Raw genomic sequence first — 27,587 nt, 5'->3', positions numbered from 1 at the left:
GTGAGGGAGAAAAAAAGGATCTCCATTTAGGAGAAATGAGTAGCCCTGTGCCACCAGATGTATTCAAACTTTGAGTGAACACATAGTCAGATGAAGAGAGATTAGCTGGAGTAGCAGTGTTCTCTGGGTTAATCCATGTCTCCGTCAGGGACAACAGGTATAGGGACTGAAGGGCAGCATAGGCTGAGAGGAACTCTGCATTTTTAAACTTTAATACAATTAATTAATTTGACTTGGCGAAAATCCATATTTTGAGCCTAACTTGCTTACCACTTTTTCCATGGTTTCTACCTTCACAGACTTCATGAAATGATCACCTCTTCCTAAATATTTGTTCAAATTATACATTTTGTGTATGTTTGTCTAGAAACAAGGGTGGCTAAATTGACCCCTTTGGCTGAATCTCAAAATCTTGAAATTCCGAGAATAAAGTAACATTATTTCGAGAATAAAGTCTAAATTAAACTTTGAGAATAAACTTGAAATATTTTGATTTAAATTTAATTTCTAGAATAATGTCCTTTAAAAAAAAAAGAATAAAGCCAAAATTGTTGAGAATAAAGTCGCAGTTATATTTCATGAATTGCCTGACTTCCTGAAGAGCTTGAAGAGGACCTTGAAGAGGTTGTGCCACAGATTGCCTCTCTTTAGGAGGAACCACATGGACTTGGATGAGGTATTGACCTTTGTGAAATCAACAGTGTGCGGGATACATATTAGGAACTTAATCATTCCTCCTCATCAGACCTTACCCCTTACCTAGCCTAGTTTTAACCCTGCACTAGTCAAGTGTCACCCCTCCTCCTCAAGCCTCACCCCACCCCTCGTCAAGTACCCTGCAGTAGCCAAGTATCACGCCTCCTTTTCAACCCTCACTCATCCCTTAGTAAAGTATCAACCTTGCACGTGTCAAGCGTCACCCCTCCTTCTCAACCCTCACCCCTGCATTGGTCAGGCATCAAACCTCTGCCTCACCTCTCTCATCCGTGCATCAGTCAGTTCTCACCCTTGCATTACACCACTTTCTTTCTAAATCACAATGAGCATGTCTATCGGCCAAAAAGACATGTCAATTCAAAGAGCCAGCTAGCAATTATCATTTACCATCATAATGATTCAATTATTTTCAAAGATACTAGCAACAATAGCTTAGGGAAATTACATGTTTACATACACAAACTAGAGGACTTCACTTGCGAGCGAGCTATGTTATTTTATATACAGGCTAGCTAGCACCCCAACTAGATGGAGTAGGTCTAGTCACAAAGCAGGATCAATGAGTTATACCCAATTCATTTGCTTACATTTTGGAAATATGTTGAAATGGGCACGGATTGCTTTAACGGATTAAACCAACCCATGTTATTTAGCAATATTAAGCTTTGTTGGTGTACCATAATTCTAAGATTGCAATAGGTTAGCCCAGATCCAGGAAGTGGAGTGGTTGTGTTTACATGCGACCAGTGGAGTGCTAACAATATCCATATTAGCTAGCAACATTGTAATTGAGATTAATTGAATCCTAGCTAAGCTAGCTACATTTCCACAAATGTATACCTCCATGTGTTGTTGTTGTTGTCGGCTCTTAGCATGTATTTCGGCCAATGGAAAAGCTCATTGTGAATAAATGAGTGCAAGGGTGAGCTGGGAAAAAGAGAAGTGAGGCTTGACTTGAGCAGGGGTGATAATTGACCAATGCAGGGTTGAGGAGGATTGAAGAGAAGGAGTGATGGAGTTCCTAATATGTATTCGACACAATTGCTCCGCGGTGATCCCAGTGGTAGCATGTGATGATGGCTGAGACAAATATCAGGCTGTAGCCTACTCAAAATCTCAAAAGTGTTTGAATTTATTCTCCACATTTAATTTTGACTTCATCAGGGGGGTTTTCTTCACTTTTCCGTAGTCGTCCCAGTTTGCGCTGTTCTGCGAAGGGAGTAATACACAGCGTTGTACCAGATCTTCAGTTTCTTCGCAATTTCTCGCATGGAATAGCCTTCATTTCTCAGAACAAGAATAGACTGACGAGTTTCAGAAGAGAGTTCTTTGTTTCTGGCCATTTTGAGCCTGTAATCGAACCCACAAATGCTGATGCTCCAGATCCTCAACTAGTCTAAAGAAGGTCAGTTTTATTGCTTCTTTAATCAGAACAACAGTTTTCAGCTGTGCTAACATAATTGCAAAAGAGTTTTCTAATGATCAATTAGCCTTTTAAAATGATCAACTTGGATTAGCTAACACAACGTGCCACATTTACAACATTAACCATGTCTACACTGTATTTCTGATCAATTCGCCGTTATTTTAAATGGACAAAAAAATTGCTTTTCTTTCAAAAACAAGGACATTTCTAAGTGACCCTCAACTTTTGAACGGTAGTGTACAGCATATCTTTTTAAATAATACAATTTTTGATAACTAACAATCAAATAAAAGCTAGAATAAAAAATTCAAATTCAGGCCACATGTCCATTGATTTTGTTGTAATGTTTGAGGAGAGGAATTAGCCAAGCATTAGCCATGGCAAAATGCATAGAAGTGCAGGAAATTAGCTTCAAAACCTTTCTCTACTCTGCCAAGGTACCTATCTAGCTAATACTTTGTTAGAGCTTACACTCCCTCTTCCAATGAACTGTGGGGAAGTCAAGATAATGAATCTGTCGACCAAAAGTATTCATTTTAAAACGTTGATTACTTCTACTTGCCATTATCATTCACCAGATGATAAGAAAAGATGGGATTATATATTTTTTCCTAACATTTGATGGGGGTCCCTGGGTCGCCGGTTAACCTTGGCGGGGGTCCCTGGGTCGCCGGTTAACCTTGGCAGGGGTCCCTGGGTCGCCGGTTAACCTTGGCGGGGGTCCCTGGGTCGCCGGTTAACCTTGGCGGGGGTCCCTGGGTCGCCGGTTAACCTTGGCGGGGGTCCCTGGGTCGCCGGTTAACCTTGGCGGGGGTCCCTGGGTCGCCGGTTAACCTTGGCGGGGGTCCCTGGGTCGCCGGTTAACCTTGGCGGGGGTCCCTGGGTCGCCGGTTAACCTTGGCGGGGGTCCCTGGGTCGCCGGTTAACCTTGGCGGGGGTCCCTGGGTCGCCGGTTAACCTTTGCGGGGGTCCCTGGGCAAGAAAAGTTTGAAAACCCCTGCCCTATCCCTAAAAGCCCTATCCTTGGTAGCCTTAGTTATCCCTAGTAGCCCTGTCTCTATCACTGCTCTATATCTCCCCCTCCCTCTGCCTGCCCGCATGACCGTCGTCTCAATCGCCAGACTCAGAGTGCATCAGAAGGAGACTAACCTGCCCGTGACCTGACACACAGCCAGGGCGGGCCACGGATATGAGACGCCTTGTGTCAACAGTCAATAATACACAAGTGAATCCAATCTCTCAAATGCATACCCATTCAGATAAAGAGAGAGAAAGGGATGGGAGAGGGAAAGAGAGGGAGGGAAAACAAACAGAGAGAGAGAGAGAGAGAGAGAGAGAGAGAGAAAGGGGTGAACACATGCAAACAAGCCACCTCCCTTCCTCATATATTCATTTCGAGCTGGTTATCAGAGGTCTTGCTCAATAGAATATATTTCCCTGGTTGCTAGGAAATCCTATAAAGCGCCAAAGAAGGAGCGAAGTGTTATAAATAATGTATTTGCATTATCAAATCAGCTGCCAGCCACCCCCATAAAGAGAGAGAAGAGAGAGATAGAGAGGAAGAAAAGGAGGGAGGAAAGAGAGAGAGGGCCATTTGATCACTGGAACACAGTTAATTCTATTAGATTATGTCATTGTCCGTGACTGTGTGTTGGTACACGAGTGTCTGTATCTGTCTGTGAATATGTGTGTGTGTGTGTACGTGTGTGAGTAGAAGAATAGAGAAAGAGAGTGGCTGGTTCAGTGAGAAGAGGTCTATGTGTAACCAACTGACACACAGCAAAGCAGCAGGCCGAGCAGAGAAGAGGAGCAGAGGTGCTGGGATGTGGAGGATGTTGAGAGTGGTGGTGAGAATCATTTAACAGCAGAGTCAGGAAGAAGGCAGTGCAGGGAAGGCCACAGCTCAGCTCAGATCCACTGGCTTCCCAACCCAGCCATCACTACCCATCCGAAAATACACCCATCCAACTAGCCCTGGGGATGAGTCACACCACACTGCCTTTCATAATGTATCACACACACACGCACTGACACACACTTTACACGTCACATACATTACATACACACATCCTACACACATTTAGTCACACACGCACACCCACACACACACACATACACATACACAAGTGTGTGTGATAACATGAGAAAGTGTGATCCACTCTCATAACGCTATCGGGTTTCAAAGTATCTGTTCCTTGACTCATACTCCCCTTCTCATGTTCCTGTGGCTAGTTGTGTGAGCACAGATATAGGGCTGACAAACAATGTTCTTCTCATCACTGTAAGGTCCTGTGCTGGTTATAAATACTGCATAGACCTAGTGAATAGAATAAAATCACTGTCTGGTTAATCCTCGTCCTTGGTGTGAGACCGTAACCCGCTGGTTACGTTGAACACAGATTACATCATCACTGTATAACACGATTTTATGGGGGAGTTGAGGGAGTGTATTTTTGGGTACTAACATCCAGAAAGATGGAGGGAATGAGCTGTTGCTAGGCAGCGTGCGGAAGAGAAGAAGAGCGAGTCTGGAGAACATGCGTTAACGGTGTTGCGATAGCTACATCGCTAATTACCGTAGCTCGTTAAACCAAGTTATTATTAGCTTGCTTGTAAATGAAGCTCATAAAACAAAGAACAGGTCCATGTTAAAACGGCCTCCGGGCTTAAGGGATAGGAAGTTCGGACGAACACCAAAACCCTCATTACAGAAAATTGGTACAGGCAGAGAGAGGAGCAACCGCAGTATTGGTGCTGGATTGGTAATACTTGGATTGGGACAAGCATGATTGACCATACTCCACATAATATGCTGTTCTGCTGACACACAAGCACAGACGCACACATACACACACAGTGACACATCTGTCGTAGGAGAGATCCAGAGTGGGCCAGTGCCAGCTGGCTGTGTTTCAGCTCCTCATCACCCCAGGGATTGGTACTCCCACTGGCCAAATATGGAAGAGAGAAGCACCCTCTCTTACCCCATGGGGGCTGTGTACTCCCAACACGCACGCACGCACGCACACACACACACACACACACACACACACACACACACACACACACACACACACACACACACACACACACACACACACACACACACACACACACACACACACACACACACACACCAGAGCGAGAGAGAGCCCTTGTGTGGTCACACTGCAGCCACTGTTTTAAGTCAGAGAAGCATTTACGGCATCACAACCAATGTATGGTCACTATGGAGCCGGCACGTGGGGTAATGGGAGAGTTCACATTCTCTAGTTCTCTAGTCTTTCACCATGACAACAGAAAGGGGTCAGAGCTGCTTTGGTTAATCCACTGGGTCAGCACAGATGGGAGATGGAGAGAAAAGAGAAAGTAGAGGGGGGGGGGGGATCAGCAGAGAGTAGGAGTTAGAAAGAGATCAGGAGATGAGGTAGGTCTGGGATTCTTTACGATTGGACCATTTCTTACAGTGTGCTATGGCTCACAGGTAAGTTTGATGATGGTAATAGGTCTGTTGATGTGCCCCAGGCCTTTGTGTGTGTGACTCTCATCTGGACTGTATGTATGTGTGTGTGTGTCTCATCAAACCTGTGTGTGTATGCCTGTGTCTCTCTCACCAGGTGCAGCAGTATGCGGTGTCCGTTGGGGTGGATGGCCAGGGCTTCGTCATATAAGCTCTTGGCCTCGTCCTGGTTCCCTTTGAGCTCGGCCAGCCGGGCCCTCAGCAGCAGCACAGAATGGGAGTTGGGAAAGAGCACCGCTGCCTCCTGGACACAGAACTGGGCCTCCTTCACACGTCCCTCTGCCATGAACAACTCTCCTACGGGAGATAGATGAGGGGATGAGAGAGAGACAGAGAGAGAGGGGTTGGGGGGGAAGGGGAGAGCATGAGCACCGGATGGAACAGTAGCAATACATTACGTGCAGATAGTCAGGCTAACATGTCACATTACCAAATGCATGGCCACCGTTGTTTGACATAAATTATTCTTGTTTCATTTCTCTTTATTTTACCGGGTAAGTTGATTGAGAACTTATACTCATTTTCAATATTTACTACCGGAGCGGTTCCACACCAGCGAGAGCGGAAAATATTTTGGGTATCTCAGATTGTTCCGGCAATTCTTCCATAGGAACTTCATTGGGAGGAAGGATGTTTGACATTCTTTTAACATTCGTTTCACAAACAATTTTGGAGAAAATCATGATGAAAGTGGCCATTGTCGTCCCTTTTCAGACCTATACATGCCTCCTGTAAGACATTATGATCTGTTAATCATACATGATACAGACAACATCTTGGTGTCATTATACTACCTATAGTGTTCTCTCAAAAATTAAGTATGTCTAGATTCTGAAATACACATTAACATTAATTTATTCAATATAACAAGTATTAATATCTCAAAACTACTATTTTTTATTTAGTTTATTTTTTAACATATTGTTTGTGACAATATACTTTTTAAACACGTGACAGTTTCTGGTCCTGTAATGATATAACCCATATTATACATAGACATTTACATTATAGGTCATTAATCATTCACAGACCTCCTTTAGGATTTCACATTCAGCAAGTCAACAGCAGAGGGAGTTCCCTTTTGAGTCCATTTTCCCATTCAGTTTGTTGGTGGTGCTCATAAAATGTATCATACCTTCATAATTAGTAGAGACTCTGGAAATGTGATGTACTTGTACAGTATTAAAATGAACAACATCAACAAAACATTTTTTGGGATGTTAATATTTTTAACGTTGACTAAATGAACGTGAAACTGTACAGCGCCTTTATAAAGCATTCACACCACATTACTTTTTCCACATTTTGTTGTGTTACAAAGTGGCTGTCACGCCCTGGCCTTAGTATTCTTTGTTTTCTTTATGTTTTTTAGTTAGGTCAGGGTGTGACATGGGGAATGTATATGTTTTGTAGTGTCTAGGGGTGTTGTATGTGTATGGGGCAGAGAAGAGTGTAGTTGTCTAGTTATGTCTATGGCTGCCTAGATTGGTTCTCAATCAGAGACAGCTGTCATTCATTGTCTCTGATTGGGAGCCATATTTAAGGCAGCCATAGGCAGTAGGCTTTTGTGGGTAGTTGTCTATGTTCTATGTTGCATGTGTGCACTTAGTTCAGGTTTAGCTTCACGATCGTTTGTTTTGTTCATTTTGTAAGTGTTAGTTTTTTCCTTCATTAAAAGAAGATGTATTTTTCACGCGCTGCGCCTTGGTCCTCTCTCTCTTATCAAGACGATCGTGACAGTGGCATTGAAATGGATTTAATTGTCTTTTTTTTGTCAACGATCTACACAAAATACTCTGTTGTGGTCAAAGTGGAAGAAAAGTTCATTTAAAATTGTTTTAGAATTTAAGTTTACAAAAATAAAACTGTATTTTCTAAATTGTAGAAACAATGTGGAGACCAAAATATTTTTTACATTTCAACTTATTTTAGAAGAAATAGGGAATTATATACTGCGCCTTCAGAAAGTATTCATACCCCTTGACCTATTCCACATGTTGTTGTGTTACAGCCTGTTACAGCCCATTTTACATTTAAAATGGATTAATTATATATATATATTTTTTTACATACAATACACACCATAACATGTTTTAGAAATATTAGCTAATTGAAAATGAAATACAGAAATATCTTATTTACATAACTATTCACACCTGAGTCAATAGTCTGTAGAAGCACCTTTGGGAGCGATTACAGCGTTGAGTTGTCTTGGGTATGTCTGTATCAGCTTTGCACATCTGGATTTGGGGATTTTCTCCCATACGTCCTTGCAGATTTTCTCAAGCACTGCTAAATTAGATGGGGAGCGGCGGTGAACAGCAATCTTCAAGTCTTTCCACAGATTTTCAATGAGATTCAAGTCTGGGGTTTGCCTCGGCAACTTAAGGACTTATTGTTCTGAAGCCATTTCAGCGTTGCTTTGGCTGTATGCTTGGGGACATTGTCCTGTTGGAACGTAAATCTTCGCCCTAGTCTGAGGTCATTTGCACTCTGAAGCAGGTTCTCATCAAGGATTTTCCTGTATTTGGCTCCATTCATTGTTACCTCTATCCTTACCAGTCCCCCAGTCCCTGCCACTGAAAAGCATCACCATAGCATAATGCTGCAACGACCATGCTTCACAGTAGGGATTGTGTTAGACGGGTGATGAGCTGTGCCAGGTTTTCTCCAGACATAGCGCTTGCATTCAGGTCAAAGACTTCCATTTTTGTCTCATCAGACCACAGCATATTTTACCTTATGCTTTCAGAGTCTTTCATGTGCCTTTTTTTGCAACCTCTAGGCATGCTGTCATGTGCCTTTTTCTCAGGAGGGGCTTCCATCTGCCCACTCTCCCATAATGTCCAGATTGTTGAATTGGTGTAGAGACTGTTGTCCTTCTGGCAGGTTTACCCCATCTCATCGAAGGAACTCTGTAGTTCTGTCAGTGTGGTCATTGGATTCTTGGTCACCTCCCTGACCAAGTTCCTTCTTGCTCGGTTGTTCAGTTTGGTCAAATGGCCAGCTCCAGGCAGAGTCTGGGTAGTTCCATATTTTTTCAATTTCTCAATGATGAGACCACTGTTCTCTTGGAAACTTTCAACAGTTTGCAAATGGTTTTATACCCTTCCCCAGACATATGCCTCATCACAATTCTTTCTCTGAGATCTACGGACAGTTCCTTAGACTTCATGGTATAGTTTCTGCTCTGACATGTAATGTCAACTGTGGGACCTTACACTGCTTGCCATGACATAGACTGACCAGGTGAATCCAGGTGAAAGCTATGATCCATTACTGATGTCACTTGTTAAATCCACTTCAATCAGTGTAGATGAAGGGGAGGAGACAAGTCAAAGAAGGATTTTTAAGCCTTGAGACAATTGAGACATGTGTCAAGAACTGCAACTCTGCTGGGTTTTTCATGCTCAACAGTTTCCCATGTGTATCAAGAATGGTCCACCACCCAAAGGGCATCCAGTGAATGTGACACAACTGTAGAGAGATTGTGAAGTCAACGTGGGCCAGCATCCCTGTGGAACGCTTTTGACACATTGTAGAGTGCATGCCCCGATGAATTGAGGCTGTTCTGAGGGCAAAAGTGGGTGCGACTCAATATTAGGAAAGTGTTCCTAATGTTTTGTACACTCAGTGTAGACAGGTGTGTTTCTTTCTAAATCATGTCCAAAAACTGTTATTGGTCACAGGTGGACTCCAATCAAGTTGTAGTGACATCTCAAGGATGATCAAAGTAAATTGGATGCACCTGAGCTCAATTTGGAGTGTAATAGCAAAGGGGTGTGAATACTTATGTAAATTATATATTTCTGTATTTAATTTTCAATACATTTGCAAAAATCTCAAAAAACATGTTTTATGGAGTATTGTGTGTACATGGGTGAGAAGCATACAGGTGTAATTCCTAACTCAGTTGCCAGAGAGGATAGAAACAGCTCAGGGATTTCACCATGAGGCCAATGGTGATATTAAAACAGTTACTTAGTTCAATGGCTGTGATAGGAGAAAACTGAGGATGGTAAACAACATCATGGTTACTCCTTAATACTAACCTAATTGACACAGTGAAAAGATATTCCAAAGCATGCATCCTGTCTGCAACAAGACACTAAAGTAATACAGCAAAAAAATTGTCAAAGCAATTCACTTTTTGTCCTGAATACAACGTGTTATCAAAAAGAAAGGAGGACCAAGGCACTCTTCATATAATTAATTAAAATGCCTTTATTAGTATGGCATGTTCAATAGAAACAAAGTTGTTTAAAAACCGACGCGTTTCGGCTGCATGGCCTTCGTCAGGGAGTACACAACGTGTTATGTTTGGGGCAAATCCAATACAACACATTACTACGTACCACTCTCCATATTTTCAAGTGGAGGTTGCATAAACATGTTTTCACCATCATTATGGGCTATTGTGTGTAGATGGGCGACAAAAAAAATATATTTCATCCATTTTGAATTCAGGATGTAACACAACAAAATGTGGAATAAGTCGAGGGGTATGAATACTTTCCAAAGGCACTATATGTGCACTAGCCCAGTAAAGTGTGTGTGTCTGCGGATGCATACCCATGTGTGCATGTGTCTGTGTGTGTGAGAGACAGACTGAATAAATGTTTGTTTATCTGTTTTTTGAAGTGGGCACAGATGGGAGCTAGATGGGAGCTTTGTGTGCACGCTATTATACACTCATATAACATTAGTCAGAAAGATAAAAAAAGGCTATTTAGGATCCCTATTTTAATTTGGGGAAAGAATAGTTATTCGAAGCATTATCCCCTGTTATATAAACTATTTTTCATATTCCTCACCTGGACTCTCACCAAAATGAACAACACCAATAATATGAATGAATCATTCATAGTGGCTGTGTGTGTGCGCACACGCATACATGCGTGCCCGTGTGTGTGCCTGTGCGTGTGTGTGTGTGTATGGAGCCAGTATGGAGCCAGGTCATGCTGATTGTTTCCTGTGTCCTGCCCTGAGGAGAGGAGCAGTGCTGTGTGTGTGTTTGTGCTGCCTGACTATTTGACCAATCATGATGCGAGATTTTGGGCAGGAAGTTACAGTAAGTGGAGGCTCCTCATAGGAGGAAGACAAGGACTCTCCTACTCAGTAAATAAATAAATAAATAAATATATATTTGATCCTTTTTAGATAAAACTATCCTAAATATAGTCACGTCACCAAATAACTGATTAAAACACTGTTTTGCAATGAAGGTCTACAGTAGCCTCAACGGCACCCTTTAGGGTAGCACCATGGTTCTTACCCCCTTTCAAAGACTTACACAGCTATGACGACTTCCGGAGGACGTCCACCCACCTATCAGAGCTCTTGCAGTATGAACTAACATCTTGTCCATCCAATCAAAGGATCCGATAATGAATCTAGTACTGAAAGCAAAAGCTACAGCTAGCTAGCACTGCCGTGCATAACGTGTGGTGAGTAGTTGACTTGGAGGAAGACGAATTAATTTCTTCAAAATTAAGGAGAAGCAGCAGCAGCAGCGAGAGCTAGCTATATTTGTAGTATTTTTGTTCTTAGTTTACCTGTCACTTAGCTAATACAGAGAAGAATGCTATTTATGTTAGCTAGCTGGCTATGGCTATCTAACACGGCAACTCTTCCAGGTCTAGGTAAGCGTTCTGTTTTATTAGTTTATTGCTACTGGGGCCCGCCAGTGTAACTGCTAAACTGCTTACTGTACACTGTCTGTACTGCGTGATTGTACACATGGATTGGATTGTGGGTTTACAAATGCGTTAGGTCTATGTAGTTTGTTGACTATCACGTTAATATGTTAACAACGATGTAGGCTGTGTAGCGGTTAGCAGTTATGTATGTGGCTGCTTTGAAAGTGAACTGTGTACAGGGGGGGTGATCAGGGGGGTATTCATTCATTCTGCCGATTCTGTTGCAAAACGTTTCTTAAACGGAAGCAAACGGAACAAAAAACGGTGAGGGACCTACCTGAATATATCCAATAACTGTTTGGACTAATGATTACACACCGCAGATCAGCTAGAAGGAGGCAAGAGTGTGTAAGAATGTGTCACTGTGTCACCTCGATTCCTCCAATTCATCTCTCGACCTGTGTACCTACGTTACCTACGTTACCTACGACACCAACCGCCACTGGATACAGTATATGTGTATCTGATGTGATGTAATCTAGAGAGTTCAGTGGGTTTTGCAGTGAAAAAATGTAAAGGTTCAGTCTAAAGGTTAAAATCCTACACAGTGGACTCAACCCTAACTCATCCAATGTTATAATGGTGGCCTTTCTTTCTGCTCAGGTCCCAATTATAGGGTAGGATACCCTCTAGCTAACTCCAGTGGAGTGTACACTAGTACCTCCAGCACTAGAGTGTACACTCCGGTGGTAGAGTCTACACTCCCTCCTGTAGCTAATTTCAGTGGGTAAGAAGCACACACTTGTCCTAGCCGACTCCAGTGTACACTCGAGTGTAGTAGACTAGATAGTAGTGTAGTCCCCCTTCCTCCTGTACCTGCTTGCAGCCAGATGCGCTCCAGGGTGGTCCAGATGTAGGCGGGACCCTGTCTGTGGGCGGAGCTGATGGCTGACACCTCTGAAGTGGCCTGCTCCAGACGAGACGCAGCGAGGGACGGACCACTCTGAGAATCTGACACAGAGAGAGCTGACAATCAGCACACACACACAACATTATACACTATCATACACAGTAAACCTGATCCAGGAAGAACTGATACTCAGTCAGTACACATCCACACAGCGCCTGATCCAGGAAAAGTGGAGACTCAGCACACATACAGAAAATCCGAATGATGATATGATATATGTATCCTCATACACACTCAATCTGGTCCGGGAACAGTTCTCATTCTCAATCAGTACACATGCACGAAAACCCCTAATTTACAAAACTGCAGATCATATTTGGTAAAGATGCAAACTCTGGTATCTCTTGCAAAATAGCTTTTATTCTCAACGAGACAAGGTTAAATAAACATCCGTACACTCCCAAGAGGCTGTGTACAGTATACACACCAGTCTCAGGGTCCTGAAAGTCTGGCAGGGTGAGGTGGAGACCGCTGGGTTTGTGGCTGAGTGGAAGTGGCTCTGGTGGGTGGATACTGCTGCTGTCATCCCCCTCACTGCAACACCACATGACAGCTAATCAATACACAGCATCTTATAAAGCTCCCGCTGAGCACACAGCAGCAGCCATTATACAGACATGCACCCATAGTGCAGTAGACACATGCACACACAGTCACTCATGCACGCATGTACAAAACACACGCACGCACATGCATGCACACTCCCACACATGAAATACAAGCATGGTATACACTAGGCCTAGGAAAATACAAGTATCTGTCACGCCCTGGCGATAGAGGTTTTTATTCTCTATTTTGGTTAGGCCAGGGTGTGACTAGGGTGGGCATTTTAGTTTCTTTATTTCTATGTTTTGTATTTCTATGTTTTGGCCGGGTATGGTTCTCAATCAGGGACAGCTGTCTATCATTGTCTCTGATTGGGAATCATACTTAGGCAGCCTTTTTTCCTTTTGCATTCGTGGGTAGTTATCTTTGTTAGTGGCACTTTGCCCTGTTAAACTTCACGGTTATTTCTTTGTTTCTTGTTTTGTTGCCGACATTAAAATAAAAGTAAAATGTACGCTCACCACGCTGCACTTTGGTCCAGTCATTTCCAGGAGGAGGATCGTGACAGTATCACAATATTTTTTCCATGGAAATTATGAAAACAGGAAGCAGACCTAACTCAGACCTAAACTGCTGTATATAAAATATTGTGTGCTATTGTTTGGAAAATAAATAAATGTGACTCTGGATGACAACATAATAATGTTTGTTTCCAACATTAGGGCTGTTTTCCTAATGAAGTTAAATCAGCTTAGTGTTTTGTTTCCTTGCCACGATACTAAGGAGCGTTACGATACTGGTATCGTCCCTATTATACACACAGACACAGACACCCACACACATGCATGGACACACCCACATGTAACAAACACAATATTTACACAAACAGAGAGACAGACAGGCAGAAACATTCACGTACCTGGTGCGTATGAAGTCATAGCGCCTCTGCAATAGCTGCAGCATGTCTTGGCAGGTCTGGAGTGCTATACCTGGGCCATACAGAGCCTCCTCCAGCTTCACCTTAGTGAACAGCAGGCTGAGTGACAAGGAGGACAGAGGGCGCTGTTTTCACTTTGGGGGAAAATCGTGCCCAATTTAAACGGCCTCGTACTCAATTCGTGCTCGTACAATATGCATATTATTATTACTATTGGATAGAAAACACTCTCTAGTTTCTAAAACCGTTTGAATTATATCTGTGAGTAAAACAGAACTCCTTTTGCAGCAAACTTCCTGACAGGAAGTGGAAAATCTGAAATCGATGCTCTCTTCTAGGGGCTGCCTATTAAAGTCCTTGTTATTTATTAGTTTAGATGCACTTCATACGTCTTCCACTAGATGTCGACAAGGAGTGAGAGAAGAAATGGAGTGTGTAACTTGATCTGGACTCGAATCATAGCTCTTGGCATGACGTGTCACCAGTTTCCTGTTTTCTGGAGAGCGCGAGGAGGGACCTGGATTTGCCTTCTGATAAGCTGCCGTTATGGACGACTAATATCTCCGGCTTTGATTTTATTTGATACATGTGACAATATCATCGTAAAGTATGTTTTTTCAATATAGTTTAATCAGATTATTTAAATTTTTTCGGGAGTTTTGCCGTGTTCCGTTCTCTTCCGTTTGTTGACATGGAGAGATTCGCGCCACTTGGCAAGTGTGCTTGCTAAATCGAGAGGGAAAAAGGCCGTTCTAAATCCAAACAACGATTGTTCCCGACAAAGGACCCCTTGTACAACATTCTGATGAAAGATCAGCAAAAGTAGGACCCATTTTATGATGCTATTTCATATATCTGTCGAACATGTTGTGCTAGTCGTTTGCGCCCAGCTTTTGGGTACTCTCTCGCTATAACATAAGCTGGATGTCGTAATGAAGTTATTTTTAGAATTCTAACACGGCGATTGCATTAAGAACTAGTGTATCTATCATTTCCTATACAACATGTATTTTTTAGTTATGTTTATGAATAGTCATTTGGTCAGAATATGTGTGTCAGAAAAAGTGTCAGAAAAATATCCGGACGTTGTGGGAAAAAGATGCTACCTTAGCACAATGTATAACCACTGATTTCAGCTCTAAATATGCACATTTTCGAACAAAACATAAGTGTATGTATAACCTGATGTTATAGGACTGTCATCTGATTAAGCTTATCAAGGTTAGTCAAAAATTATATATCTTTTGCTGGTTTGTCACGATCGATAACTTTTACTACTGGGGAATGGCTTGTGTTTCTGGCTATTGTGGTAAGCTAATATAACGCTATATTGTGTTTTCGCTGTAAAACACTTAAGAAATCGGAAATATTGGCTGGAATCACAAGATGCCTGTCTTTCATTTGCTGTACACCATGTATTTTTCAGAAATGTTTTATGATGAGTATTTAGGTATTTGACGTTGGTGTCTGTAATTATTATGGCTGCTTTCGGTGCAATTTCTGATTGTAGCTGCAATGTAAACTATGATTTATACCTGAAATATGCACATTTTTCGAACAAAACATAGATTTATTGAATAACATGTTATAAGACTGTCATCTGATGAAGTTGTTTCTTGGTTAGTTTGGTTGGTTCTTGGTTAGTTAGGTTGGCTTTGTGCATGCTACCTGTGCTGTGAAAAATGTCTGTCCTTTTTTGTATTTGGTGGTGAGCTAACATAAATATACGTGCTGTTTTCGCTGTAAAAAAAATTAAAATCGGACATGTTGGCTGGATTCACAAGATGTGTACCTTTCATTTGCTGTATTGGACTTGTTAATGTGTGAAAGTTAAATATTTCAAAAAAATATATTTTGAATTTCGCGCTCTGCCTTTTCAGTGGAATGTGGGAGGAGTTCCGCTAGCGGAACGCCAGAGCAGTACAGGTTAACATAACAATACAGCATACATCAATTAGTACACCATTAGCACTTACCACATTGATACACACATTCGTGTGCTGTACCATACACTCAAACAGGGGTTGGAACCAAAATTATTTTCCAATCGTTTCGTTCTGAACAGGACCATTCTTTTTCCGTTCCGTTCCACTGTTCCGACTTGCAAAATAAAGCTCTGAACCGGTTGGAACCCCCAAAAAGTACAGGTTTATATCGTTCCTTTCTGTTCCTTTTTAAACTTCTGAAATCGATTATTTTTTAAATGTATTTTTTACATTAGCTCGACATTAAATTACTTCACCAATCAGTGCGGATAGAGCAACTTTCTATGGAACGAGGAAGCAATAGTTGTTTACATGCGCGATGAACAGACAAGGCTTGGCCGAAGCCCTGGGTATGTTGTTATGACATGCATTATCTGAATTAGACCCACAGAATTATATCTACGGAGGACCGGCTTCTATGGAGGAACTTCAAATCTCTTTGAACGTCAGAGATTTGGTCGGACCAGAGCTAGCTAGCTAACAAGCTTGTGTGTGCAGAGCGGCACCAGAATAAGAAATACGTCTTACTTTTTTGTAGTAAATAAATCCAATGTGAAACGTGATAACTATAGTATCTGCAGTGGTGTAAAGTACTTAGGTAAAAATACTTTAAAGTACTACTTAAGTAGTTTTTTGGGGTATCTGTACTTTATTATTTATATTTTTGACAACTTTTACGTCACTACATTCCTGAAGAAAATATTGTACTTTTTACATTTTTCCCTGACAACCACAAGTACTTGTTACAATTGTCAAATTCAAGCACTTATCAAGAGAACATGTGGTCATCCCTACTGCCTCTGGCCTGGCGGAATCACTAAATACATGCATCTTTTGTAAATAATGTCTGAGTGTTGGAGTGTGCCCCTGGCTATCCGTAAATAAAAAAATAACAAGTAAATGGTGACATCTGCTTTGCTTAATATAAGGAATTTTTAATGATTTATACTTTTACTTTTGATACTAAAGTATATTTTAGCAATTACATTTACTTTTAATACTGAAGTATATTTAAAACCAAATACTTTTAGACTTTTACTCAAGTAGTATTTTACTCGCTGCCTTTCACTTTTACTTGAGTAACTTTCTATTAAGGCATCTTTACTTTTACTCAAGTATGACAATTAGGTATTTTTTCCACCACTGAGTATCTGTAACGAGCGTTGAAAAAATGTATCCATGCATTCTTCTCTAATTAAAAATCTCTCCCTAATTTCTGAATCACGTTTGTACGTCAGTAGGCTACAGCGATGCTTCAGAGGGGGAGGGGCAGGTAGCCTGCACACACACTGGCAAATATTTTCAGCTGGCTGGCAGACACTGGAATACGTTTCTGAGTGACAGAGGGAGGGCTTGTTGCGTTTTTTGTGGGACTGAAAAAAATGCCCAGAACGTAAAATAACGTTATTAACCAGTTCGGTTGCTTTTAAAATAACAGTTCTGTTCCGAAACAGCATAGATCACTTTCATTCCCAGATCGGATTATTTTTTATATTTTCCAGTTTTCGGTTCTAATTCCTGAACCGGTTCGAACCCCCGCACTCAACACATCAGCAAACACACACAACCACCCCACAATAATAGGCTCAATGTTGACACAACATTGCTGTGTTTGCTAGGTCAGCACATACTGTTGACACATCAACCAGGACCTGACAATACTATCATATAGGATAATTATGTTTATCAATGTATGTTTATAGAGCTTTGGTCCTCTGTTCTCCAACAGATGGGTGAGGAGGAAGACCTGCTTCAATGGCCAATGTCCACCAATAGACAAATAGACTGGACAAATACAGATGCTCCCCCAGCTTTTCCAATGGCTCCACACACGTACAGTGGGGGCTAGTCATCTGCTCTGTGTGTGATAGAGGGAGAGAGGTTGAGTATGTAACGGGAAAAGAAAGAGAGAGAGAGAGTCAGGGCCCTCTTTCAACCGTGTGAGAGAGCGAGACACCTGTCTGCGTCTGCTTGCTGTCTTTCTGCATGCCTAACTGCCTGCCTGTCTCCCTGTCTGCCTCTCTGCTTGCCTGTATGCCTGTCTGTCTCCATTCCTGTCTATCTTCCTGTTCCCCTGCCTGCCTGACTGCTCCCTCAACTGAAGCCTCTTCCAATTATTCCTCCCTCTCCTCATCTCTGGCTGCCAGACAGCACTAGCGATCAATAGCGCAGCGAGACGGCCTTCGTCGGGGGAAAAACTACCGGTGAAATGTGGCTCGTTACTTTGTCACGGGTGGGCGGACGGGCTGGGGGGATGGAGGGAGGGATGGGGGGATGGAGGGAGGAGAGACGCATACTGGATCATCTGACATGAGGATGACAACTGCTGCTGAGGGACGTGATGTTAAGGATACGCCTGTCAGCGGGGCCAGTTGGGGCTGAGGGTTTCCTATTAGCCCCCGTGCCGAGCAGCGTTTAGTAGTGGAGTGATATGCCGTGTGTTAGTGGGCTTCCTCCTGTGTGTGTGTGTGTGTGTGTGTGTGTGTGTGTGTGTGTGTGTGTGTGTGTGTGTGTGTGTGTGTGTGTGTGTGTGTGTGTGTGTGTGTGTGTGTGTGTGTGTGTGTGCAAGCACTCACGCACACACACGCACGCACACACGCACACACACTGTAACATCCTGCAAGATGAATGCAGAATCAAAGGCTGGGATTAATCATTCTCTTTAGAACAAACTGTGAGACTACTCTCTCTCTCCTCCCTTCCCCCTCTCCCTTTCCACAGCTCTCTCACTGTGCTAGATAGAATTCCATTTAGATTGGAAATGCTCGCCTGTTTACTGGCTGATTAAAATTTCAAACAGACAGAAAGATTAAAAAAAGAATGCAACAGGCTAATACTGCATTTTAAGGTAAAAGCTCAATAAAATGTCTCAAATATAAGAAAAATGTCCACACATGTCAACTGTTTCACCCAATTACTGTCTGCTATTAATAAATGTACTGTGGCACCATGTGGCTTGAATAGACGTTTGTGTTTAGAGGCTACCTACGGACGTGGCGTACGAGACGTGAGAAAGTAATCGAGAGCTGCGTGTTTACACTACAGTAATAAGTGTATACGCGCATATTATTTTGAATGTACATGTATCGTAGTGTAAAAGCTGTCTGTTAGGAGAAAAAGAAAGACAGAAACTGAGAGAGAAACCACAAGGATTCAGTGTCTGTGCTACAGTGGTGCAGAGATTCTATGACTAGCGCCACCTCGCATTTTCACACGTGCACAAACCCTCACACAACCTGCTCAAACCAAATCATCTTCAGCATCATTTCTACACACATACAGCGCTTTGGGAAAGTATTCAGACTCCTTGACTTTTTTAAACATTTTGTTACGTTACAGCCTTATTCTAAAATGGATTACATTTGTCTTCACACAATACCCCATAATGACAAAGCGAAAACAGGTTTTTATAAATTTTAGCAAATTTATAAAAAATGAAAAACAAAAATACCTTATTTACATAAGTATTCAGACCCTTTACTATGAGACACGAAATTGAGCTCAGGTGCAGTCTGTTTCCATTTATCATCCTTGAGATGTTTCTACAACTTGATTGGAGTCTACTTGTGGTAAATTCAATTGATTGGACATGATTTGGATGCAGTCTATCACAGTGCCATCCGTTTCATCACCAAAGCCCCCTATACTACCCACCACTGCGTCCTGTATGCTCTCATTGGCTAGCCCTCGCTTCATATTTGTCACCAAACCCACTGGCTCCAGGTCATCTATAAGTCTTTGCTAGGTAAAGCCCTACCTTATCTCAGCTCACTGGTCACCATAGCAGCACCCCCCCCCCCCCCCCCCCCCCCCCGTAGCACGTGCTCCAGCAGGTATATTTCACTGGTCACCCAAAAGCCAATTCCTCTTTTGGCTGCCTTTCCTTCCAGTTCTCTGCTGCCAATGACTGGAACGAATTGCAAAAATCACTGAAGCTGGAGACTCATTTCTCCCTCACAAACTTTAAGCATCAGCTATCAGAGCAGCTTACAGATCGCTGCACCTGTACATAGCCCGTCTGTAAATAGCCCATCCAATCTACCTCATCCCCATACTGTATTTATTTATTTATCTTGCTCCTTTGCACCCCAGTATCTCTACTTGCACATTCATCTTCTGCACATCTATCACTCCAGTGTTTATTTGCTAAATTGTAATTATTTTGCCACTAAGGCCTATTTATTGCCTTACCTCCCTAATCTTACTTCATTTGCACACACTGTATATAGACTTTATTCCATGTGTAACTCTGTGTTGTTGTTTGTGTCGCACTGCTTTGCTTTATCTTGGCCAGGTCGCAGTTGTAAATGAGAACTTGTTCTCAACTGTCTTACCTGGTTAAATAAAGGTGAAATAAAAATAATTTTAATAATAATAATATTTATAAAACAAATTTGGGAAAGGCACGCTCCCACAGTTGACAGTGCATGTCAGAGCAAAAACCAAGCCATGAGGTCGAAGGAATTGTCTGTAGAGCTCCGAGAGAAGTTTAGAACCACCAAGACCCTTCCTAAAGCTGGCCGCCCGGCCAAACTGAGCAATCGGGGGAGAAGGGCCTTGGTCAGGGAGATGACCAAGAACCCGATGGTCATTCCGACAGAGCTCCAGAGTTCCTCTGTGGAGATGGGAGAACCATCCCTACGGTGAAGCACGGTGGTGGCAGCATCATGCTGTGGGGATGTTTTTCAGTGGCAGGGACTGGGAGACTAGTCAGGATTGAGGGAAAGATGAATGGAGCAAACTACAGAGATATCTTTGATGAAAACCTGCTCCAGAGTGCTCAGGACCTTGGACTGGGGCGAAGGTTCACCTTCCAACAGGACAACGACCCTAAGCACACAACCAAGACAACGCAGGAGTGGCTTCGGGACAAGTCTCTGAATGTCGTTGAGTGGCTCAGCCAGAGCCTGGACTTGAACCCGATCGTACATCTCTAGAGAGACCTGAAAATAGCCGTGCAGCAATGCTCCCCATCCAACCTGACAGAGTTTGAGAGGATCGGCAGAGAAGAATGGGAGAAACTCCCCAAATACAGGTGTACCAAGCTTGTAGCGTCATACCCAAGAAGAGTTGAGGCTGTAATCACTGCCAAAGGTGCTTCAACAAAGTACTGAGTAAAGGGTCTGAATACTTATGTAAATGTGATATTTCAGTTGAATTTTATTTAATCAATTTGCACCAAGAAAAAACACCTGTTTTTGCTTCGTCATTATGGGGTATTGAGGAAAAACAACAATTTAATCCATTTTATAATATGGCTGTAACGTAACAAAATGGAAAAAGTCAAGGGGTCAGAATACTTTCCGAATGCACTGTATGTGTCCCTGCCTGGGCTGAAAATACCCATTCTCTATTTCTCCATAACAACTGAGTGGAAAAACAACTGATGTTGACTGCTCCCTCCACCGATATGACCTCATGGTTACCGGGGTGATGGGCATTCCTGGCGCAGGGAGGGCTGTGATTGGCTGAGCCTGGCAAAGAGCTCTTAAATGGGTCAATGCAGTCAAGTGTCTCTATGGAGAAGAAGTGTGTGTGTGTGTGTGTGTGTGTGTGTGTGTGTGTGTGTGTGTGTGTGTGTGTGTGTGTGTGTGTGTGTGTGTGTGTGTGTGTGTGTGTGTGTGTGTGCGTGCGTGCGTGCGCATATGTATATGAGGTAGAGAGATCGCTACAATATACGCTTTAGATGATACATTATACAAGCCACAAATACAATATCAATGCATGTTTGATTTTCTCTGTCCTTCTTTGACTCCACTTCTCCCTTTAGTTCCCTTTCTCTATATCCCACTCATGCATCTCTTATCTATTTTCGCTGTATCCCTCTCTGCCTCTTCTTGAGATCATAGAGACCAACACTGACCCCAAATGGTTGTTCTGTGAAGAACACGTGTATTGGATGGTTATTGCAGACGCTCAGGTGAGGAGATACTGCAACATACTATAAATGGCACGTGGCTATCAAATATCCATATTCTTCTAATAGAAAGAGGCACTGAGGCACGGGTCAATTGCATGGTGACATATGGGTATAATGCAGTGCGTCAGTGTATGTTTACTACTGCATAATATTTTCTGCTTCTCAAACGGAGAGGGAGTACTGCAACACCAACCTACATGGGAAAGTCAGTGCGGCAGTGTGAAAAGGGTAAAGGTGTGTGAGGGTAGTCTCCGCAGCGCAGTGCAGATGCCCGGTCTGGCACGTCTAAATAAAGCCTTCAGTGTGTGTGTGTGTGTGTCCGTCCGTGGTAAGACACCCTATCCCCACAGAAAGGTCCAGAGCACCCGTATGGGTGACACACACGGGATCTAGTTTCACACACACACAGACAGACGGACAGACAGACAGACACACACATATAATACAGGAGAGAGTGGGGTCCTACTTGAAGTTCTCGGGGTGTTGACTGAGGGCTAGTGTGAGGGTTTCCAGGGCATGTTGGTGGTGTTTCTGGGCACTGAGCAGCAGGGTCAGCAGGTGGAGGGAGTGCAGGTCATCCCGATGCAGAGACAGAGCCACCTGCAGGGGATCCATGGCAGCTGCCACCTGCACACACACACCCACAGTGACGAACAGAAACCCAAGGACTAGAGAGGCATAAGATCCAAGGTGGAGAACCACTAAGACGAGCCCTAATGGTGAGTGCGTGTGTGGCCGTGCTGACCGACCTGCCGTACAAGAGCCAGCTGGAGCGACAGGTAGAGGGCGATCTTAGCATCATTGGGGTCCAGTGCATAGGCTCTGCAGAAGAGAGGTCACACTCACTGACAAAGCAGAACAAACACACAGGTTAAGACCAACCTAGACCGGCAGAGAGAGGTTGGCAGTTGGTACATACTTTTGCAGATTTTGCAGCGCTCGTCTGTTGAACCCATCCCGCTGAGCTTTCAGAGTGGCTGGAGAGAGATTGGGTACAGAGGGACAAATCCATTAGTGGAAAACAAGACATTTTAGTGGACATTTTCTAATAGTAGATTATAATGAGGTTCATGGTATTTTTTCGCACAGTTCTGTCTTTTGCATCATTGACTGTTCGTGAGTAACATCTCAGATTCATCCATACACAGTTTACCTCTGAATTAGATACGGCAAAGAGTGATGGGGATGGGGAATTAGGAAGAAAAACTATGGATCGTCAGGACAAGTGAGTTCAGTGGGTTCTGTAAGTGGCGGTTTCTCACTGTATCTGGACAAGGGACTCCGTTTGTTACAGGAAACCTATCCTGCCTCTACAGCAGCTCACAGTGATGTCTCTTACCGTCAGAGGCCTGCAGACTGCAGCACAGCCCCACAGTCAGGTACGCACGGGGCAGAAACTCTGCAGCCTCCTCTCCCATGGACACCACACTCTGAGACAGGGCCTCTGCCTCCTCCAGCTATCACACACACACACAGAGATAACAGTCAGATGCAGTATGGGTGTCTAGAAGCACAGTATCTAGTCTGCTGAAGTACTTACTATGGAACCAACTGTGAGCTCAAGGGTTTAAAGGCGTGTTCAGTTTGTCTCGTTTAGTGAGCTTTTCTCACTAGCAATTAATGCTTAACAAATGAGTCCCCCCTCAAACAGCGCCAGGCTGCAGAGTGTGGCTGAGCAGGGCTGAGCTGGGCTGAGCTAAAAGTGTGTCACTCAGTGTAAGGTATGAGGACGGGAGGACGGGGGGGTCAGTGACATGCCTTTGAAACGGTGCCATCAGAACAACAGGAAGCTGCTTAGACTATCCCCCCTCTCCTCTCTTACTCCTGTACCATAAGCCCTTCCCTCTCTCTTTCTAGCTCTCCTCTCCCTCCTCTTCATCCTCCTCCTCTCTCTCGATCCCTCTCTTTCTCAGAATACGGATGCTATCAACAAAGTTCCATGAAACATTTTAGAAAAAGGTTCAGTGCCATTATCCTCGCAGGCTGAGCTTCGGAAAGGTATCGAAAACAGGGGTGTAAAACAATTTTGAACCCTGTCTCTTTGTGGAAAAATTATAATAATACTTGTGAAACAAAATCTCTTTCTCTGAGCAATAATTATATGAGTATAAAAGGTATAACATTTCCCAATATTATTTATTTTATACAGTCCTTCTTGTTAGTCTTTATCGAGGGTGCCAATCATTTTGGACCCCACTGTATGTATGTATATATTGGTCACTCCCCTCCAACCAACTAGGAGTCAAAGGTCCTCGAATCACTACCAAAAGTCCCAGACTCCCAGACTTTCCAGTGCAAGTGTGTGGCTCCATGGTCGGTTATTGGGTCCAGATGTATTGTCATTCGTTGCTCTATGGTCCCATAGTGTCCTATTGTGATTAAGGCTGTAAGCGCCTTAGTCTCTCTAGACACCCCTGATCTCTAGCTCCTCTGTTGTACTGACAGATGTGACATGCCATCACGCGTCTCCTAATCCTACACTACCCCCCCCCCCCCTCCTGGATCAACGGGACAGCCAGTACTGGGCTGGCTACCACAGTGGAGGGAAGGGAGTGTCGCTGTGTAATAATGGGTCCAGCTATTCTGGATGGTGACAGACTTCCTGTATGGATGGTATGCATGGTATGTAGTGTAAATGTATCGTGAAATAGAAAGTGTGTGTGTGTGTGTGTGTGTCATTCACCCAGTGCAGCTGGCCGATGCAGACTTTGGCAGCCAACATGGGCAATGAGGGGTCCTCGGGTCTCATCCTGGCACACTCCTTGAGCACAGACACGGCGCCCACACCCTGTATAACACAGACACACACACTCACACTCACATATTCATGCTTAAACACACACACTCTCATACTGTAGTCTAGTGATATAACAGGAGTATAGATCACACACACATTTACTATCCATATAGAGTAACACGGATACGGACTCATATAGGCCATTCATCAATGCACTACAAACACTATCACACACACGGCTGGCCCTAAATAGAAGCGGATCTGACGACACTGAGCACCCCCCCCCCCCATCCTTATAGGGAGCAGCCTATTTCCAGAGTTCTCCATTGATCTCCAGAGTCACCTCGTCCTGCAGGCAGCCAGGCAAAGGAGAAGATCAATTCTCCTGTTTCACTCAGAGGATTCCAGAACTTTCTATCTGTGTCACACTACTCATCATCGCCCAACGAGCGCTCGCTCAGTCACGCTATCGCACACGCAACATCACAGCAACATTTAGAGGATGAGTGATCCTATATGATTGCGAGCACGTAGTGGTGCCAGATTACAGTAGGATAGAAAGTGTGTGTGTGTGTCTGTGCGTGTGCATGGTGGGGAATGTGTGAAAAGATATGAAGATGAGCTCACCTTCCCACACGCCATGAGTGACAAGCCCAACTGGTGCCAGAGGTGGAACTCATTAAACGAGAACTTCATGGCCCGCTCCAGGCACTGGAGAACACATACATACGTGCATGCACACAAGACACGCACGCACACATGCATTTCAGCTCGCAGGGCAGACGTATCAACACACGTTGTTGAAGGAGAGTGAGGTTGAAGGTTGAGGGTTTGGGGTTAATTTAAAGAGCTCTAACTAGCGGCCCACACTGCGACACCTATGAGAGGGAGGACGTTAGCCAGGCAGACAGACATAACCGGCGTCTATTGTTAGCTAGCCTAGTGGCGCCCTGCATGGCCCCACACGTGAGAGGGTTCACCTGTTTGCCAGTGCTCACTCTCATTCACCTGGAGAAAAATGGCTGCCAACCTGAATGCAAATAGAGAGAAGACTGGGTAAGCCAGAGAGACAGAGAGAATAAGAGAGAGAGAGAGAGAGAGAGAGAGAGAGAGAGAGAGAGAGAGAGGGGAGAAGGACAGAAAAGGATACAGAGAAAGACAAAACCCTGCTTGAAAGTATATGACACAACAGGGGGCATTACACAGTTGTCAGGCAAGGGCTTTCCCTTCACAGTGTAGAGCTAGTTCTGTTGAAGTATCTCCTATCCTCCCTTTAGCCTCCAGTGTTTTTCGAGGCAGGCTCACCTCAGACAGCATGGCATACTGCCCCCTCCTGGCCATGCCGATGCTCAGCAGGTCGTAGACAGAGGTGGCGTCCTGCAGACTGGTCTCCTGCGCCTCCTTATGGTCGGGCGCTCGGCTGATGACTGCGTCTCCGCTGGCCTATAGGGGGAAGAGTACAGATTCAGGATCAGATTCAACACAAGGCTGTTGCAATAGTAGGCCTATGAAGTGCCTTTAATCTGCTAGTGTCCTTTCCTTTACCTGTATTGACGGGACAAGTGAAAGCTAGCCTTACACCTGTCAAGCCTTTTTAAAAGCAATGTCTCACCATGGATTCTGTGATGAGCAGCAGGAGGACTGCCTCCTCGACCACGTCCTGGGGACAGAAGACACTGCGAGGAGACACAGGAAATAGGAGCAGGAAGTGACGAGTAACGCAACAGCCCCATTCTGTTGGCTAGACCACGGGGAGTGTCCCGTTTCCACTTCACCTGCTGGTGGTGTAACACAACCCTCTGACCACCCCTACAGTATCACAGCACGCCGCTCTCTCGGGTGTCTCTCACACACACGTGCACAAAATGTGTAAGCACCCGTGTACATGTTTGCCCCCTTTCCTTGGTCCCTCTCTTTTTTCTCTGGCACCTTCCCCAGTCCTCCCACCCATCAGTTTCACCATCTCACTCTCTCTCTCTCTCCTTCGATCTTGACTGCTGATCCTCTGATGTACCGACTAAAGATACAATTACAAGACACTATCAGGGCACTTCTAAAGAAGGAACCCGTGACAACAAATCAGGCATACAACAATAGCACTTGATTTCCCGGAGTGCATTCTCCATTCCTGCTCTTGTGTTCTCAGTCACGCATGTCATTTGGGGCGCAGCATTTGATATCCTCTTAGGATGGCGCATACCAATAAGATCTTACTATATGCAATACGCTGGAACAGCCAAAGGTAAGTCCCTGACAAAGCCTCTAAAACTCCACACAGGAAACATGAGTCCACAGAGTTCCTAGCCAATAGGAGTGAGACTGGTGAGATCAAGTCATGTTCCACATGTGGGTTTTGTATGACCGGAATAGTGGACGTCTGGGCCTCTAGGAAGGTCTGTCTTGTCGAAGCTCTGGGACTATTTAAGGTTCAACGGTTCAGCAGGGTCACACACAAACTCCCTGTATGGGAATGTGAGCTGATCTCTCAAGCCAGTGGTGAAGCTAAATGATCAAGGTGATTGAGCAATATCAGCGGAATAACGCAATTACACATGAACAGAAAAGAAAGAGGGGCGAGAGACGGAGGGAAAGAAAGAGAGGAAGGAAAAGAAGAAGAGAGGAGAGCTACAGACCTGTCAGTACTGTAGCGCTGAGGTGGTTTGGAGGAGGGGTAGATGGCATCCTTCGTGCCGGCGTTCCCTTCTCTCTGCAGCCAGGCGGAGGGTGGGAGGGACATGGGGGCCCAGTAGCTGTCCTCACTCACCGAGCTCAGCAGCACCTCAGCCAGCTTCCGCGCTGCAGCCTATGAGACACATTAATTAAACATGCCATATAACGCCGTAAAATATAACTAGGGCACAACTAGGGCCAGGACTGTTTCCTGACTTAGTCAAGTCGCGTTGTCAGGGAAACCTCCAGGCCGTAAAGATAAAATACATATAGACAGTCAGTGATTCATCCTGCTAACTAGGTGACAATGTGAGCCCTCCTCACCTTCCTGAAGCTCTGGGAGCCTCGAGACTCCACCACCCCGAGGACCCTGCGCAGCTGGTGGGCTCCCTGGGCCAGGTGACTGACAGACAGACAGACAAAACAGACAGAGACATGCAGACAGACAAAACAGATGGACAGACAGACAGGGTGTTCAGTGCCTAGGGCCTTGTTAGTCAGTCTATGTATAAATGAGTGG

At 44.1% G+C, this 27,587-nt stretch overlaps 1 protein-coding gene across 1 annotated transcript in view; it reads right to left on the bottom strand.

The window, feature by feature from the left end:
- ttc7a (tetratricopeptide repeat domain 7A) overlaps positions 1-27,587 on the bottom strand; it is a 43,951-nt gene that overhangs the window by 8,288 nt on the left and 8,076 nt on the right. The window contains exons 6-19 of the mRNA XM_038960394.1: positions 27,392-27,470; positions 27,031-27,200; positions 26,010-26,073; positions 25,703-25,840; positions 25,025-25,108; positions 24,344-24,448; positions 23,000-23,117; positions 22,580-22,637; positions 22,410-22,482; positions 22,127-22,287; positions 13,738-13,854; positions 12,700-12,806; positions 12,179-12,313; positions 5,758-5,960 (exon numbers count right to left, since the gene is read on the bottom strand). Of these exons, the coding sequence (XP_038816322.1) occupies positions 5,758-5,960; positions 12,179-12,313; positions 12,700-12,806; positions 13,738-13,854; positions 22,127-22,287; positions 22,410-22,482; positions 22,580-22,637; positions 23,000-23,117; positions 24,344-24,448; positions 25,025-25,108; positions 25,703-25,840; positions 26,010-26,073; positions 27,031-27,200; positions 27,392-27,470 (1,612 nt within the window). The remainder of the gene's footprint in view (positions 1-5,757; positions 5,961-12,178; positions 12,314-12,699; positions 12,807-13,737; positions 13,855-22,126; positions 22,288-22,409; positions 22,483-22,579; positions 22,638-22,999; positions 23,118-24,343; positions 24,449-25,024; positions 25,109-25,702; positions 25,841-26,009; positions 26,074-27,030; positions 27,201-27,391; positions 27,471-27,587) is intronic.

This window comes from Salvelinus namaycush, chromosome 22 (genome assembly GCF_016432855.1).
Source record: "Salvelinus namaycush isolate Seneca chromosome 22, SaNama_1.0, whole genome shotgun sequence".
NCBI classification, from domain to species: domain Eukaryota; kingdom Metazoa; phylum Chordata; class Actinopteri; order Salmoniformes; family Salmonidae; genus Salvelinus; species Salvelinus namaycush.
This window is presented reverse-complemented; position numbering and strand designations above follow the sequence as displayed.